The 17,896-nt window shown below is 43.5% G+C and overlaps 1 protein-coding gene across 1 annotated transcript in view; it reads left to right on the plus strand.

Annotated features, from left to right (window-relative positions):
* The window catches only part of CCDC150 (coiled-coil domain containing 150), a 192,498-nt gene that overhangs the window by 36,449 nt on the left and 138,153 nt on the right, over nucleotides 1–17,896 (plus strand). The window contains exons 6-8 of the mRNA XM_069213090.1: nucleotides 6,244–6,360; nucleotides 10,161–10,290; nucleotides 15,797–15,840. Of these exons, the coding sequence (XP_069069191.1) occupies nucleotides 6,244–6,360; nucleotides 10,161–10,290; nucleotides 15,797–15,840 (291 nt within the window). The remainder of the gene's footprint in view (nucleotides 1–6,243; nucleotides 6,361–10,160; nucleotides 10,291–15,796; nucleotides 15,841–17,896) is intronic.

The following is a 17,896-nucleotide window of genomic DNA, read 5'->3' on the forward strand; positions in this document are numbered from 1 at the left end:
ACAATACTCTTAATATCGAGAGGTTTGAGAGGAGCTGACTGTAATTATTCGGTTGTGGAGAAAGACTCTGTAGGAGTATACTGGGCTGTGAGAAAGTTAAGGATATTTCCGTGGGGACGCAAGTTTGTAATATTAACTGACCACAAGCACCTCAAGGAAATGTTTATGAAGAATGGAATTGATATGGTGTTGCATAGGATTTGGAAATGGGTAGTAGCTCTACAAGAGTTTAAGTACGAGGTCTCTTATATGCCAGGAGTATTGAATGTGCAGACGGATTGTCTCTTGAGATTGTGTGGAGAACATAATCTCGAGGACACAGAAGTTTGGTACAACTTTGCTGGAGACTATTTTGCTGGTGAAGACTTGGATGAAGAGGTGAATGTATGCTTGATAACGAATGCAGCACTTCAGGAGTCAGAGTGGAAGAATTAACTATTAAGAGGTGAACATTTACAAAAAGTTATGGCAATGATGCAAAGAGGACTGGGTACTGATCGGAACTGTGATGATTTGCGAGCTTACTGGCAGGTGATAAATGAGTTAGCTGTCATGGATGGAGTGTTGGTGAGGGTCAGCTAATTAATTCCGCCTCACAGTTTAAGAAATAAATTGGTAGATCACGCTCATGTTAGTCACAGGGGTATTTCTGAAACTAAAGATAAGGTTAGAGCTACTTACTGGTGGCCAGCAATGGATGTGATGGTAAGTGATTGTCAGGTGTGTGCCTAATCTGACAAAGCATTGAAGTACAGGACTCAACCAATGGTTGTAAGGGAAGAAGCTTCAAGACCTTGGGTAGACAAAGCATTTGAGATACTAGGTCCAGTCAGATAAAAGTCTGTTGATTGCTATCTCATAGTGTGTATTGATATGTACTTGAGGCGGCGGGAGGTCAAAGTAGTGAACTCTTTTGTGTCGAAGGACATCATTTGCTTTCTAGAGGAACTATTTGATAGCGAGGGCTTTCCTTCTTCGACCCTCCCAGATAATGGGATTCAACTTACTTCTGAATCAGTGGAACTTTTCTTGAGGGATAGAGCATTAAGCATAAAAAAGCAGCCTTATATCATCCAGAATCCAATAATGTCATTGAGTGCATCATCAATGTACTGAAAGAATGTTTACAGCTAGCTCAAGCACAAGGCATGGGATGGGAATATGAGTTGAGAACAAACGTACTTGAGTATCGGATGACACCACATTCCACCACTGGAGTAACTCCCTTTCAATTATTCAGAAGTAGGTTACTCTGTGATAAAGTTGCACCTAGATGGGTACTTGAGAAATGAAATGCAATTGATGAGAGAAAGAGAAAAGAAAATTGCACTATGATGTACGGGAAGCTGTAAAAGAAACCACTGTGAAAGTGGGCGATTGGATAAAAATTAGGTCCCCAAGGAAAGAGAAGAAATCTTCTAAGTTTAAAGGACCTTTTTAAATTAATAAAGTTATTTAGAAATGCTGTAAAAAGAAGTGACCACAGGATATGGAACCTTAATAGAGTAGTGAAATGTGACTTCATTGAACCAAGTACTGGTAGTTTCCCTGAATTGAGTTTGGATAGAAACATCAACTTGAGACCAAAGAGAAATGTAAAGAAGCCAGTGCATTTACAGGGCTGTGTGTAGTCATCCTTTATTGCTGTTATTGGACAGTTATATAGATTCATATTGTATTATAGTTTACGTATAGTGTTCTCACAATGTAGGCCATAAGTTGATGTTTTGCTGTGGGACGATTGGGCCTATGAGATTGAGTGAGGAAGGTGATGTGAGGGAGGTGATGTGGTAACTAGATGTTGAATGCAGAGTTTTGTGTCCATGGAGCTTTGGTAACCATGTGATGATGTATTCCTGGAATACACCATCACTTTAATGTACAAAGAGTCAGTTGAGCAATGACTTCATTTGAAGACTATAACTTATCTGCTGACTGGGATAGGGCTTCCTGATGTATGGACAAATAAAAGAATAAATTAAAGATTCATTTATTTACACTTCCTGCCTCAGTGTTGGTACATCTTCACAGGCCTTATACCCCATAATAGGAGCCCAGGAGCTCTGGGCCTATACACTTGTGGTGCCAGATGTTTATTTTCCTTATGACATGCCTCATATCTATGTTCCAAGGTTGATGAAGGTCTTGCTTTCTGCAGACGGGGGCATGAAACGATGTTTCAGGGGACACTGTGATATGCACAACCATGTCTCTTCTATTATGCTTTACCTGACATATGCAACATGGAAATGTTTCACTGTACGTTTGCATTCAGAATGAGGATGATCTGATAACTTTGTGAAATCTCTTTTTGTGGTGTATTTACTGCGTCGCTGGGTTGTGTGTGTTCTGCAGACACTTTAGACCTTGCCTCTGGGATAAGCCTGACTGCTTGTGCCAAGCTACCAAGGTGGTGAGCAGGGGTTATCTTAGGTGTGTAGTTCCTTTGTCCTGACTAGATTGGTGGGTTCTTCCTGACTGAGGTGCACATCCTAGCCAACCAGAAACCCCAATTCTAACAGCTTATTAGCCCTAATGTGGTGTTGAAGTGCTTTGCAGCATGCCATTTCACTCCACTAAATGTCATTCCACTCAGTGCCACTCCACCCAATGCAACTTAACTCCACATAGTGCCATTCTACTCCACTCAATACCACTACACACAATGTCAGGCCACTCTACATCTGTCACTCCATGCCACATGATTCCTCTCCACACCACAGAATGCCACTCCAAGCCACATAATGACACTCCACGTCACACAATTCCACTCTTCCTAGTTACACATGACGCCACACCATTCCACTCCATGCCACACACAGCTCCACTCCAATCCACAAAATTCCACTCCAATCCACACTTTATAATTCCCCTCTACTCTGACACACAATTCTACTTTACTCCATGTACTTTAAAACCACACAATGCCACTCTACTCCACTTGGTGCCACTCGACGCAATGCCTCTTGGCACAGTGCCTCTCTTTCATGACACAATGCCACTCTACTCCATGCCACACAATGCCAATTCACGCCGCACAATGCCATGCCACACCACTCAATGTTACTCCACGCTACTCATGCCACTTCACTCCATTCAATTGTAATTGATTTATATAGTGCTTAATACCCCTATTGAGGCACTAAAGTGCTTTGCGGCATGCCACTCCACTCAGTGCTACTCTACTCAATGCCACTTAAGTCCACAGAGTGCCACTCTACTAAGTACTACTCCACACAATGCCCCTCTACACCTAGCCACTTCACACCACACAATGTCACTCCATAATCTCACAGTGACACTCCACTTCACACCACAGAAGCCACTCTGATTCAAAATGCCAAACCACGCCACCCAGTGCTGCTCCACTCTACACAATTCCATACCACATAATTCCACTCCACTTCACACAATTCCACTCCACATAACTCGAGTTCATGCCAGACAATTCCATTCTACGCCACACAGTTCCACTCCCCAAAATTCCTCTCCATTTCACGCCAACAGTTCCACTGCACTACAAAACAGTTCTACACACCACACAATTCTACTCCACTCCATTCCACTTCACATACTTTCAAGTCTAACCATTCCATGCCAGACAAATCCATTCCACGCCATATAATTCCGAGCCATACGATGTCACTTCACGCCATACAATGCAACTCTTCTTCATACCACACAATTCCACTCCTCTTGACCCTGCACACTGGGCCAAACAGTGCCGCTCCACACCTCACAATACCACTTCACACAAGGACACTCCACTCTATGCCACTTCACTCTGCTCAGTGCGACTCGACTCATTTGTAACTATATTTATATAGTGCTTTCTACCATTGAAGAGGTGTTGAAGCACTTAGGCGGCATGACACTCCACTCAATGCCACACCACACAATGCCACTCCACTTAATGTCACTCCACTCTACACAGTGCTACTTCACTCCACACAATGCCACTGCAGTCGACACCTCAGTGTCATGCCTCCCCACGCCTCACAGTGCCACTCCACACAATAGAATGCTCCACAATGCCACTCCAATCAGTTCCATTCCAGTTCACAAATTGTCATGCCACGCCACACATTTCCACGCCACACATTTCCACGCCACACATTTCCACGCCTCGCAGTTCCACGCCTCGCAGTTCCACGCCTCGCAGTTCCACGCCTCGCAGTTCCACGCCTCGCAGTTCCACGCCTCGCAGTTCCACGCCTCGCAGTTCCGCTACACAGTCCCACTCCACGCTACACAGTCCCACTCCACGCTACACAGTCCCACTCCACGCTACACAGTCCCACTCCACGCTACACAGTCCCACTCCACGCTACACAGTCACACTCAATTCAGCTCCACACCACACAATTCCATGCCATTCGCATCACGCAGTTCCACTCACTGTACTCATTGCCACTTTACAGCTCACCTTTCCATGTCACACAATTCTACTTCACACGAGAACTCCACGCCACACAGTGACACTTCACGCCACACAGTGCCACGCCACACAATGCCACTTCACTCCTCACAATGCCACTAGACTACACACCACACAATGCCACTCCACCACACGGTGCTGCACTCCAGCAATGCCAATAGATTTTCCGTAGACAAGACTGCCAATGCTTGTTTTTAGCTGTCGAGTTTCCTACAGTGCTATTGTTGCAGTTGTTGCCATTAAGAATGTACCTTGGCCGTGTTAGGTTAACCAGCTGCAGTTCCTCTTTCAGCATCGGAAGAATCCTTGGCATCTAGTTGCACCCTTGGTATCTGCACATCTCTGCCTCATGCTGTCATATACCTGCAATGTTTGCTTTTGTTTCCCCTGTAGATGCAGATTTAGGTTGTTTACCTGTGTTTTATTCCAGCAGTAATAAGCTGCAGTTCACATATCTCTGGGGTAGCTGGAAGGTCTGGATTTTTTGCCTGTGCATCTAGTTGTATTTTCCTGCACTTCGTGCTGTGATATATCTATAGTCCAGGCCTCTGGAGTGTCTTCTTGCTCTGGAGAAGCTGCAGTTCTGGGTTATTTACATGTCTATTTTCATTAATAAGCTGGATATTGGTTTAATGTTGCATGAGTGAATGTAGCTGCAGGGCTGTATCTGGGTACATGTTCTCGTTCTTCGTGATGTGGTGATGTCTTCTGTTCTCACGCTTTACCTGTGTCTTGTTTAATTAATATGCTTGTGCTCCTTTTGCACTACCCATCTGCCTGGGCTTTATGGAAGTATGATGCTGCAATAGTCCCTGGCTATGCCACCATATTTTTCAATTATTTACTGTTATTCTTAATAATTAGCATTCGTAAAACACACAATCTAACCATAACATGGTATTGCAGCGCCTTTCGGTAGAGTCGTTAATTTATACAGGTATTTTTTGTTTTGACATTGTGTAGCTTGCATACCGCTAAACACATCATCTGTTTTGGCAAAAAAATATAGGTAGAGATCACTCAGAGTTCGCATCACGTGTTATTTTAAGTTTGACAATTTATATTGCGATTTTATTTTATGAATCGGAGAAAAATGGTTTTGAGGTCATTTCAGGATGCTGGGCGAGGGACTGGGGTAGAGAGTTGTGGAGCATGCACAGGTGTGTAGTTGGCCTGGTTTCACAGTTTCGTGGTGATCAGTTCATTTCTCATAAATCTAAGGGGTGAGAAGTTTCTGTGAGTTTTTTGTGGGATCTGAAGGAGACTTGTGTTTCAGAGGTAGGTAGCACTAAAGTATCTATCTATCGATCTGGAGGTCTATTTTATCTGTCTGTCTTATCTATCTGCCTTTCTATTTTATCTGTCTAATGTCTTTATCTGTTTTGCCTATTATCCTTTTATAAGTCTGTCTTTGCCTTTTCTATCTGTCTATTTTATGTCTGTCTTATCTGCTTTATCTGTCTGTTTTATGTTTTAGCTGTCTCTCTTATCTGCCTTTCTCATCTGTCCACCTGTCCGTCAGTCTCATCTATCTAATCTGTCTATCTGCCTTATCTGTTTTATCTGTCTAATCTGTTTTATCGGTCTGTCTTATCCATCTATCCTTTTCGGTTACGTTCTCATTTCTTAATTGTCCATCAGGCCGACTGCTTTGCAGTTTTGGTCTCTAGTTGTTCTTTCCCTACCTGTTTCTTTTCAGTGATTTACTGATGTGTTGGCGACTTAATGTCGAATGTCAAACCTGCCCCAGCTTTCCCATGGCCCCGGCTTTGTTCCCCGGGCGCTGACAATGCTTCGGTGTCCAGTTGCAGGAGCTGCTGTCCCAGGAGACGAGCCTGCGGAAGTCGCTGGAGGAGTCCCAGGCCCTGATGCTGCAGAGAGTCCAGGACCTGGAGAAGGCGGTGGAGACTGAGCGCAAAGAGGTGAGTGAAGCCGGGCACGCCTGGGCTTCTGCAAGGGGTTCTGGTGGGGGCTTTGAGGAGGGGTGGCCCTGCGGCCTCGACACTCTGTGCCACGGCCTCATCTAACGTGCCAGGTTCCACCCCGGCCTGCAGCAGTCGCCTCACCCCTCCCGCCCTCACCTGTGTCCGCCGCCCGCACACCTGCTGCCGCCCCGGCCCTGCAAACCGACCTCCCAGCGGATACTTTGATAGCGCTGAGATGAGCCTGCGGGCGAAACTGTAGATCTTATCTCAAGCACACCTCGAATTTTTTTCCCAGTTAGTTCGACCTCTGATCTCAAGTGCTTTCTAGCCGCTGTTTAGGTGCGCGTCACGTGCCGTAAACCCCCCCTTTATTTTCTCGTAGCTCCTCCATCTATCCAGGTGCCCTTCATTCTTTTCTCCTTTCTCCCTCCGCGTTGTCGTTTATTCTTCCTTTCCCTGCTGCGCCCTCTTCCTCCCCCCTTCCCAAGGCACCCTTCATTCTTGCTGCCCTGCACCTTTATACTCTCATCATTAGTTAGCCGCCCCCCCACGCCGCTGTCTTGGTGTTTGGTTTACTCCCTCACTCCACCTTTCTCGTGAAGGCACTTGCCTCTTGCTTCCATCCTTAACTGATTCTTCCTACCATCTTATCCCAGCCTTTGATAAAAAAAAAATGTGGACTTTTTACATAAGTTACAATATTCCCAGAAGGGCTTCAGAACGCCGCACCTTTTACTTATAACTTAGTGCAAGAAATGCAAATGAAAAACCATTTAGACATATTATAAAACAGGAATTAATTCCTTAGATACAGAGTCCACTTGCAGTGTCATCATATCAATCGGGATTTGTAAAGCGCACTACTCACCCGTGAGGGTCTCAAGGCGCTGTCAATCGGGTGTTATTTGTATAGCGTGGCTTGCCCCCCGAGTGAGTATCCAGGCGCTTGCTGTGGGTGTTTATTTGAAAAGCCAGGCTTGCAGTCCCTTTCTGTAGTAGGGCATCCAGGTTGCGGAGATGGAGGGCATTCAAGGCTGGGTGGTGAGGTGGGAGGAGCGTCCTCCGGTGCGGCAGCAACATGTAGGTGGCATCTTTGCGAGGGTGATGTATGCAGAGTGGAAGTTCCTGGTCGGTTGGTGGAGGCGGTAGTTCAGGTACAGGGCTCGAAAAATCCACTCCATCACTGGCATGGGGGTCTTATTTGATCAGGTCCAGCTATTTTTAATAGTTACTCATCCCTTCTGGCAAGTTGAGACTGAACAGGTGTTATGTTCAGTTGAAAAGTGGAGGGGCAATAAAAGATGCCTTTAAATCTTGTTCTTATGTCACATTTGCTCTGTGTTCACAGCCAGAGGTCAAAAGTCAGTTTTTCTTAAAATTAATTTTCCTACTGACTGCAGAGTTCCAGGACTTTGTAATTGTGTGACCTGCTGCTTAGAATGAAAATAAAAGAAAATAGTGTGTCAGGCTTTTCCTAACACACAACATTTAAATGACTGTTAACTGTGCACACATTTCAAAATATATTTCAGTAGTTGGGAAAGGCCTTTTTTATATTTCTGTGTGATGAACAAATATTTTAATAGGATGAAAACAATCGGAATACTTTACACATTGATGTGCAAAGGATATGTTTTCTGAAGCCTACTTTTCATAGATTGTAAATACACTATAGTTTTATCAGTAAAGCTGCAAGTTAGTGGAGAGGTTTTTGGACATTTCTTGGAGAGTTACTGTGTGTAGATGACAATATGTTACCACATCATGGTTTAGTAATATATTTATTAAAATTGAGTGTTTAAACATACTGAGAAACACTCCTGCCCTGATGGCAATGGTATTAGTAAACTAAAAGAAGTGCTAGGTTATGCGGGCTAGACCTCATGGGTATGTGGGCAAGATTATTGTGATGCATGCAGCAAACTTTAGTCTAATTAATCAAACAAAAGAGTTTTTTTTGTACTGCAGACATGCTGAGCTCACATATTTGAAGGTGCAATCATAAAAAAACAGCGTCTCTGTAAACTATTTGCCTAGGATCACACAATTTGAGACCCACTTACGGGTCAAGAACATTACAGTTAGGTTGAGTAGATTATTTAAGTTACTCGACCTTCAGGTCTAGTAACATTTTTATGATTTTTCGAGCCCTGAGGTAGGCTGGTCCTTGGTTATGGAGAGCTTTGTAGGAATGGGTCCACAGCTTTAAGTAGAATCTTGACTGGATCGGGAGCCAATGGAGGGCCTTCAGGTGTTGGGTAATGTGGGTTCTCTTGGGGCGGTTGAGCATCAGTCTGGCAGCTGAGTTCTGGATCATCTGGAGTCTTTGCTTGACTTCTGAGGTGGTGCCTGCGCAGAGTGCGTTGAAGTAGTCCAGTCTGATAGTGATGAGGGTCTATGTAAATGTCTTTCCTGTGCTTATGGAGAGGCACTTAAAGAACTTGCGGAGCGTGTAGAAGCAGGCTGAGGAAACAGCGTTGACCTGGTGTTTCATGGAGAGTTCGCTTTAGAGAATGATGCTGGGGTTGTGGGCATAATCTTCTGGTGTGGGGGTGGGACCGAGCTCTGCTGGCCACCAGGAGTTGTTTCGGAGAGTTGTGCCTGCCGAAGATCAGAACCTCTGTTTTGTCTGTGTTGGGCTGCAGGCAGTTATCCTTCATGCAGGCGGAAATGTTCTTCATACAGTTGCGGAAGATGGTCTTGGTGGGGTCTTTGGCGAGCGAGAGGATGAGCTGTGTTGTCAGCATAGGAGATGATGTTGATGTTGTGCAAGCTTACAGTGTCTGCGAGTGGTGTCTTGTAGATGTTAAAGAGTGTTGGTCTTGGGGAGCACCCTTGGGGGATGCCGCAGATAGTGTGTTTGGCCTGTGAGGTGAAGGGGGTGGGGGTGAACTCTCTGGGTGCATCCTGTGAGGAAGGATGCCATGCATCTGAGCACTTCGTCAAAGATCCCAGTGTGGCAGGAGATGGTGTCGAAGGCGGTGAAGAGGTTAAGCAGGATCAAAGCGGCTGCTTCTCTTCGGGAGAGCAGGGAATGGATGTCGTCTGTTGCAGAGATCAGGGCTGTCTCAAGGCTGTGATTGACTCTGAAGCCTGATTGGGTGGGGTCTTGCAGGTTGTTTCTCTCCAGGTGTTCGGTGATTTGAAGTTTGCTGGCCTTCTGTACTTTGGCGGGGAACAGGAGCAGAGAGATCGGGCGTTAAATCTGTAATATCGGCAACTTCTTAGAGGTGGGCGGTGCACGTAAAGCTCAACATCATTCGTGGCTTTGCCAGGTTTTAGCCACTCATCCCCACTGTGTGAAATCTGTAGGACTCAACAAGCTGCAGGTATGAAAGTAATGTATGGCACTCAATTTTTCCTCAACTAATGTCTAAGTCCACCCTTGACTGTACATTAAAAAGCATGACCAACACTGCTTTTTAATGTACAGCACCTCATTGTTCCCTAGTTGGTTTATGAGTAAGTCCCTAATGGATGTATATTAACTTCTCATTTCAAGTATGTCATCTTAAATCTTCCAACACTCTTCATTGATGTGCAGCACTCCATTGTTCTTCAGTTGATTTGTGAATAAGTTCCCATTTGAAGTATGAGTTCTCGTATCTTCCAGCACTCATCATTAATGTACATAACTTCATCATTTTCCATCTGCTTTACGAGTAAGTCACCACTTGAAATGCACAGTGGTGTATCATCCGACACCCTTCATTAATACACAGCATACCTTTGTTCCCCAGCTGGTTTGCACTTTATAGCACACAATCGAGTTGTCTCCCTAAATTCCATTGTTGCAGGTCGAGGTGCTGCAGCAGGATAATAAGACTTTGCGCAGCGATGCCAAGGACTTGCAGGACAAACAACAGCAGGAGGGGCTGAGGATCCTACAGCTGGAGCAGGAGAGCACACATTTCAAGTCTGAACTGGGTAAGGAAACGGGTCAGAGTCAGGCCAACCTAAAGACCTGTCTAGTTGCCACTGAGCATTTTCAACAATTTCAGTCACTCCTGATGTTTACATTCCATTCTTCAACTTCTAGTTTTACTTTCCATTTTAAAAATATGACCTAAAAGTGACAGTATGCCATGTTCTGTTGACTTAAACATAAGGCCCTGTTTAAAAGGGGCATGATTTGTCCACCCTCTTCTAAGCCTATTAGAAGCTCTAAAGTTATGATACCTGGCAGCTCTGTTATGACACTGTAGAGCAAAGTTTAGTCCGCCTGCCGCTGGGAATGATTTACAGGAAGACTGGGGCACAATATGTTGCACTTATCCCAGTAGATCAATATCTCCCAACCCCTAGGTCTACGGAACCAGAAGGCCACTCCTTCTCATCTCCTTTACTGGGCAAAATAGCCCATATATACAACAACAAAAGACATGATCCCATCACCACTCATTAGTTTACAAGTTCAATCATTTCAAAAGGTATTATCATTTCAAAAAATCAACAAACAGCCACATGAAGTCGTGACTCCTCTGTCGATTAGTTTTTTCAAAGCTTTCTCTTTTTTTAAATTCTTAATGATCGATGAAAATTCGATGCATATTTTCTCTTCATGGTTGTCTCCAAACAGACCTCAATCTTGCCAATCGTCATAACCCTTGATAGCCCTGCAGTATCCTGGGGATACTGCAGGGCTATCGAGGGTGGGTGACGTGTACCCACTGTGACCTTACCATGATCCCAGTAGGATTATGACATTTGAATAGCCCTGAAAAAGTGCCTAAATGGGATGAAACGCATTGGCTACAGGAAGAACAATAAGGTGGCTGGTTTTTGATTTGTTTGGAATTATAATACCTTTTGAAATTATTTAACCAGTAAACTAATGAGTGGTGCTGGCATCATGTCTTTTGTTGCTGCCGGCCACTAGCTGTGCATTCATGCAAGACAGTGACTAACAAAAGTAGGTTACTCTCTAAATAAAGAAATGTCCTTCTTTAGGGGGTTTCAGCAAGTGCATTAAGAGATGGTGGAAGGAGAAGTGTGGGTATTCCACAGTATAGAGCACACCATGTATTTCCTCTATGCAGCCTCCAAGCAATATAATGGCCCTGAGAGATTCATAGAGAATACAGTGCCCTCCGTGACGAATGCTGGTCCTGAGTTTCCTTAAGTTGCTCAGGTCTGCATCATCAATTCATGGCCGGGGATTTCTTTCTGAGATGTCCCTGGCACTGAACACAGCACTGACATAGGAAACGTGGTTGGATTTCTCATAGGGAATGTAGGGGCTGGGAATTTCATGTGAATACACGACTTGGGACCTTCTAAGAAAATACTGGATTGGAATGTTTAATCTCATTATAGCATATACGTTCTGAGATCTCCAAAGAGATGGCAGTGTCTGGAATTTGCTTAGCTCATAGAAGTTCTGGGATCTTCATGCATAGTGAGGGGTTGGGGTTTTCAGCAAGAATTCAGAGGCCCTACCTGCCTAGAAATGCATAACCCTCGTTGATACCCTCACTGATCTAATTTTATAGGGGTTAAGTGATGGGAAAGTGAAATCTTGGTACCCTATTATTTGTCAATACCATTAATGAGAAGGCGTGAGACACTATTCTCAGTTCAGTTAATTTATTCAAATATCCAAATAATCATTTTGAAGGGCTCGAAAAATTTACTGGACCACTCGCTATGGCAAGTACTAATTGATCAGGTCGAGCTATTTTTAGGACTTACTCGCCCCTTCTGGCGAGTTGACAAAGAACAGGTGTTCTGTTCAGTCAGAAAATGGAAGGGAAATAAAAGATGCCTTTAAATCTTGTTATTATGTCGCAAGTCGGTGTGTCTTACAACTAATTTTCCTTCTGAATGCAGAGTTCCAGGACTTTGTAAGGTGAACTGTGTGACCTGCTGCTGTTAGTGCGTGTGACCTTATCTGTTTAGTTATTGATAACTAATAAGGGGTTCGTGCCCTTAGGCCGATTAACCTTTTGACTCGCTTAAGGTGATCACACCATCAACCCCGCACATCAAATGAATATCATCAATCAAACAATACAATTTATTAGAGTCAGTAACTTTACACACCATGACCCATTTTGGCCATGAATAACCACACCTTTTAGTATCAATTAAAATGTTTATTCCTTATATTAAACAAGTTATGGTTACATAGGTTAGGCTCAAATCCACGTAATATAGATACAGAAACACAGGTTGGCCAAAACGTCAAAAGAATCTTAATTTTATTAAGGCAACAATTACTAATGTTTCAATAGCAAACATACAGATTAATAGCAAAAGTAATTGAGCAATGCTAATAACATACATTTGATCAGCAATTGAAGGTTGTCAAGTTGTTTTGTCAAACAGATCCAAAGAATAAAAACCTCACTAACTCCAGATTAGCATTAGCATGTTGGACTTCACGCAAACGTTTTAGTAACATAAATTTGGAAACCTACTAACTAGGGAACTATCAAAAACAGCAGCTGGTACCTGGAAAACAAAAGAGAAAACAACAATACATAATCTACACAATAATACCTGTCCTTAAGAGTCAGCAAGCAGAATTTTCTTTATCAGGGGGACATCAGTATCAGGGCAGAGGCAAAATGGGAAAAGGGGACAGTTCAGAATTGACCATCGGATTTAGTATCTAAGGCAGGCAGTAAAGCTCTTTTAGTCTTTAAGCATCAAGCGCAAAACTAAGCACCAGCATCACTGCGTGGTGCATAAGAAATCAACTCAAAATAATAAAGTACCTGGACGTCAGTAGACAGCCGGAAAATGTCAAAGTGACAGAGTCAACGTGACAGGATGAATCTCAGAGTAATGGCTGAGAACTCCAAGTGCAGTGCGGTTAAGTGAAAGTTGTCCCATGTTGTCATTGGTCAGAAGCATCTTGCAAGGAAGATTGTCCAATAATAGATTTACTACTTATCAGAGAGATATTAGATAAAGTGCACATTTCAGTGATTGGTTCTTCTTAGTTAGCGTGCATGCAGTCAATACAATAAGAATCAACTTTTGAGTTCTTCCGCTGAGATCAGAGGATTGCAGTTCATTTCCATGAGAATACCATTTTCCCATACGCTTCGAGTCAACAGTTACAATGCGGTACATACAATTGAGGTTACCGATATTTCCTCAAGAGAAGTAACATTCTGTTAGTACAAGTTTGGACAAGTTCAAGAATCAAAGAATGAGGAAGTTATACAGTGGACGTGAGATCAATCTTCTAAAGTTGCATTTTGTAGTATTTGGCAGACATTCATGTCTTCTAGCTGCAGCCTTGCTAAACTTGAGGCCTTTTTACCTAGCACCAGTCAAATTTATAACCTTTTAACTGTAAGTATGACAGAGTAGTGCATTTTCACAAATATATAAGTGCGGCCCACTTATGTATCTGACTTCCATGTGTCCAAGTGGGATGTGGGGGATACTATAAATCTGTCCACAATATCCAGAATATTTCTTTTTTGCTTGATCTATGATACTTAACACCACAGCTCAATTTGACACAATATTGCCAGTTCTACTGGCTCAGAAAAGCTTGTTTGTGGCACCATTTTACAAACCGCACACTATTAAATCAATTTGTATTGGGCTACTGAACAGGACCTGTGTATAAATTAACACTGACCTCAAAAAGCACAATTCTGGTCAATTTGTTTAAATTGTCTCCTTTTGGGTTATTATGCACGTAGAGGTGAAGTTGAGCAGGGTGGCGTTTGCACAAAGAACATTGTTGGTGCAAGTGTTTGGACATTTGTCTCAAATTGAGGCTTAACATCAGTGCATCAATGACAGTGAAGCACATTAGGGTCCACAATAATGTCAGAGGAGTAGATTGGAAAACCTGAAGGATTATTGGCAGATCAGCGAAGTTACAAACTGAAAACATTCAGATTAGTCATAAATCAATAATCAACGCATCAACAGTGGTACAGTATAACCTAAAGCACATCAAACTAGCAAATAGAAAGGCAAGTTATTTAAAGATAGTCAAATGCACATTGAACAAGATTCAGTTTCCCCTGAAGGGAAATTTCCTAATGCTTAACTGAGGATTTAAATGAGGTTGGAGAAGTTAAGCAACAGGTGTGAGCAAGCGAAACCCCTAAAAAGCAGAACCAAATGCAGATTCAGTTAGGTAGACGAGAAAGGATTTGCTCATAAGTCTTTTTGTGAACAGGGCAAAGACAATAACAGGTCTCAAAAGCATGGAAAGGGGCATTCACTCTCAAGCAAGTGGGGAAGCATGCCTGGAACTAACTCAACATTACACAATTAAACATACACTTTCTACAGTGAAGTAAAACTTTCCACGGTTCCCAAAATGTGTGGATCAATTAAAATCCTACATTTGCCGATATGGTGGCTTCACCCTCCTTTTCAGGCATCGCACAAAGGAAGCTCACAGCTGCATGGCCTTCGGAAGATATCTTGTACAGGACAGTACACTGTGGTCAGCCTCTCCCAGGCACAGTCGTAGAAACTTCACTATTCAACTTTCGGTGAAACTCACATTATCAAACAATTCTCACAAACAACAACAATTGCAGCAATCATAACTACTATAGTTTGGCTCCTGAAAGGAGAGAAAGTGTGAGATCACAAACAGTAGTCAAAATGCATTTTAAATGTTAGCATGAGTTGTTAAACTGAGGCCTAGGTTAACTGTGGGTAGCTTAACATGAACAATTTTAACTATGGTAACTATATTGTGAGAATCATTAACTATGGTCAAACTTAACCTAAAATTATACTTTATATGTTCGTATATAATGTACATTAGTACAGTGGTTCCCAACCTGTGGTCTAGGGAATGCTGGTGGTCCTCAAAGCCTCCTCAGGGGGTCCGTGGCCGCTTAAAAAATTAACTAATATTAATAGATTAATAAAGTGTATGTAAATAAAGTGGCTAAATGTACAATTGAACATTTAAAACGTACTGTAAACGTCAAGGAATTGGAGGGTAAAAATGTAATTTGTTTCCTCAGATAGATTCATGCGAGCAGTGCAGGTGCTTCAGACAATATAGTGTGTACGATGTGTGGCTTCAATTGAACTTAGAAAAGCTCCATCCACCATATTATAATAAACATTTGTATTTTTTTTATTTTGTTTTCAAATTAAATAAAATGTTTTATCATTTGTGTACGTGTTTGATGGACTGCTTCTGTATTTTTGGTGTGTATTGTCTTGCGGTATTTGGGCCTGGGTCCCTGGCTTCCAGTAATGACTCAGTGGGGGGTCCCTGGTTTCCAATAATTATTCCGTGGGTGTCCCTGGGTTCCAGTAATAATAAAGTGGGGGTCCCCAGAAGTGAAAAAGTTGGGAGCCACTGCTATTAGTACATATATTAGGCATAACAATAGTGACAGGGCATCACCACAGGCAATTCAATTTGTGGTGTTGGCGGGTCACATATTTGACATAACACCTGTGTTTATCCCCTTTTCTGATATTTTAGATGCCAGAGACCGCATCATCACCCAACTCCGCGCAGAAGCTAAGGTATGTCATTTTAGTTTTAGATGTTAACAGGAATGGCAACTTTAAAACGTGCTGAGTGTTCTTTTAAATAAAAATAGATGGTTTTGCAGAGTCTATGTACAGCTGAGCCCTTTTCTCCTTTGGGATACTGAGAGGGTCAGGGTCGCTGAGACTGCATTCCTTTTATACACTTTTAGAACACATTTTCACATCCAACAGTTGAAATATCTCTTCGTTGCCCGATTTAAAATGAGGGGCTAATTCCTTTTCGGGTGGAAATTCCAGTTTAGACTGGATACAGGATACAAAATTAGGCTGTTTGCCCAGGTGTTTTTCGCACATATGCTGTTTGTCTATGTAGAAATTTGGTACTTGCACAGTGTTTGCCCACAAGCATTTTAGCAGATAAAACCTGCCAGGGCTCTTGTTAGCAGATAGCAGGAAATTCAGAGTTGCACTCTCTGGCGTCCCTTCCAGTGTGAGCCATCAAAATGTCCTTCTACTTGCCAATAAGACTAGATTTTATCTGACAAATGTGTGGATGCATAGTTTGCGCTCGGACGGATAGCGTATGTGCAATTAGCACACGGACAAATATCACCCAACTTGTAATCCTGTTTTCGGTAAGTAACAATCTGCACCCTAAAGAAATTAGCCCTATGGTTTTAGGCCCTTATGTGCAGTTTTTATTTATAATTACCAGGCCAATTACAAAGACTGTTCGGTAGAGCTTTTCAACAAAAAGATATCCCTTTATTTACACCTATTTTTCTAACAGAGGATCACTCCCTCAAATTGCATACCTTGCACAGTTTCTGGCTGGCAGAAGGAAAAGTAATTATGAGGTCTGGGCTGGAAGTAATGCGGGGCCCTCTGAACGCCTCTTCCGGTTTTGGCAGTTGTCAAAAGTGCTAGTTAACAACGAGAAAGGATGGCATCTGGTACCGTCTAGTGGACAGTGGTCACCGCTGCACATCTCAAGGGGAGGGACTGGGGTGGGAGTAGGGGGAGCGACAGACACAGCTGGGGTAAAATTAAAAAAGTAAAGTAAACTTACCTTCACAGACGCTGTCATCGCCTGCCGCGTTGCGTTCCGCTACGGTCTTTGTGGTGTCCTGGCATTCACTGGGACACCAGCACAGGCTCCCCAGCAATCCTGGCATTGCTTTCATGCTAAAGCCAGCATGAAAGCAGCGTCAGGATTGATCTGAGCGGCTTGGACTTCCGCTCAGGCACAACCCTGGGATCTGTGCACACAGCCGGACTGGGAAAACCTAACTGCGCATGTGAGTTTGGCTGGCCTTAGACAGCCGGCCAAACACACATGCGCACTTAGGTGCACTCTTTCCTCCTCCCGCTCCCCTTTCCCTCCTCCCCTCTCCTGTGGCCCAGCCCCCACCTCCCTTCACATGTTGCTGTCTCAGCCGGGGTGGGGGGGGGCGACGCTCATTCGCCATTGCAAAGGAGCACCCACCCCCAGCTAGTGGTGTGGTCACTTAAGCTGCATCATTGTTAATAAAGACGGCAGGCTTATTTATGATTACAAAAAAATCTATACATCTAATTTACAGTCGCCACAAGGCCTGGAAAAGTGAGGGGCCTGGGGCACACACTCTCTCTGTCCTAAAGCCCCTCATGTAATGTCCTGGTTTCCCGCACTACCCGAGTCATTCCCTTGTTTCAAAGACCTTACGGGCATGAGCCTCAGATGGCAGGTTGAGCCATACGTACGGCATTCTGTCTCTGTGTGTTCTAAAACACTGTTAGAGTCATGACAGTGAGGGAATCTTAGCCCTGAAATGGGAAGCCCATGTTTTCTGATTCCATTGGATGAGGGAGAACAACACATTTCAGTGTCCTCTTCTGTGTCAGAAGGGATTTGTGAACGCCACATGAGACCAACATTGGCAAAGCCATTAGGCCTAGCATTAGCTGCCAGCTTTATCACTTTGTCCAATCTTGTTTTTGTAAAACCTTATTTTTGAGGATGCACCATGCCCTGTCCAAGCAGTGGGATAGTGTTTAGTTGCTAAGGAAATATGGTGCTTAATAAAACTGTGCTCTCATTTGCTGAGAA

This window comes from Pleurodeles waltl, chromosome 11, assembly GCF_031143425.1.
Source record: "Pleurodeles waltl isolate 20211129_DDA chromosome 11, aPleWal1.hap1.20221129, whole genome shotgun sequence".
NCBI lineage: Eukaryota > Metazoa > Chordata > Amphibia > Caudata > Salamandridae > Pleurodeles > Pleurodeles waltl.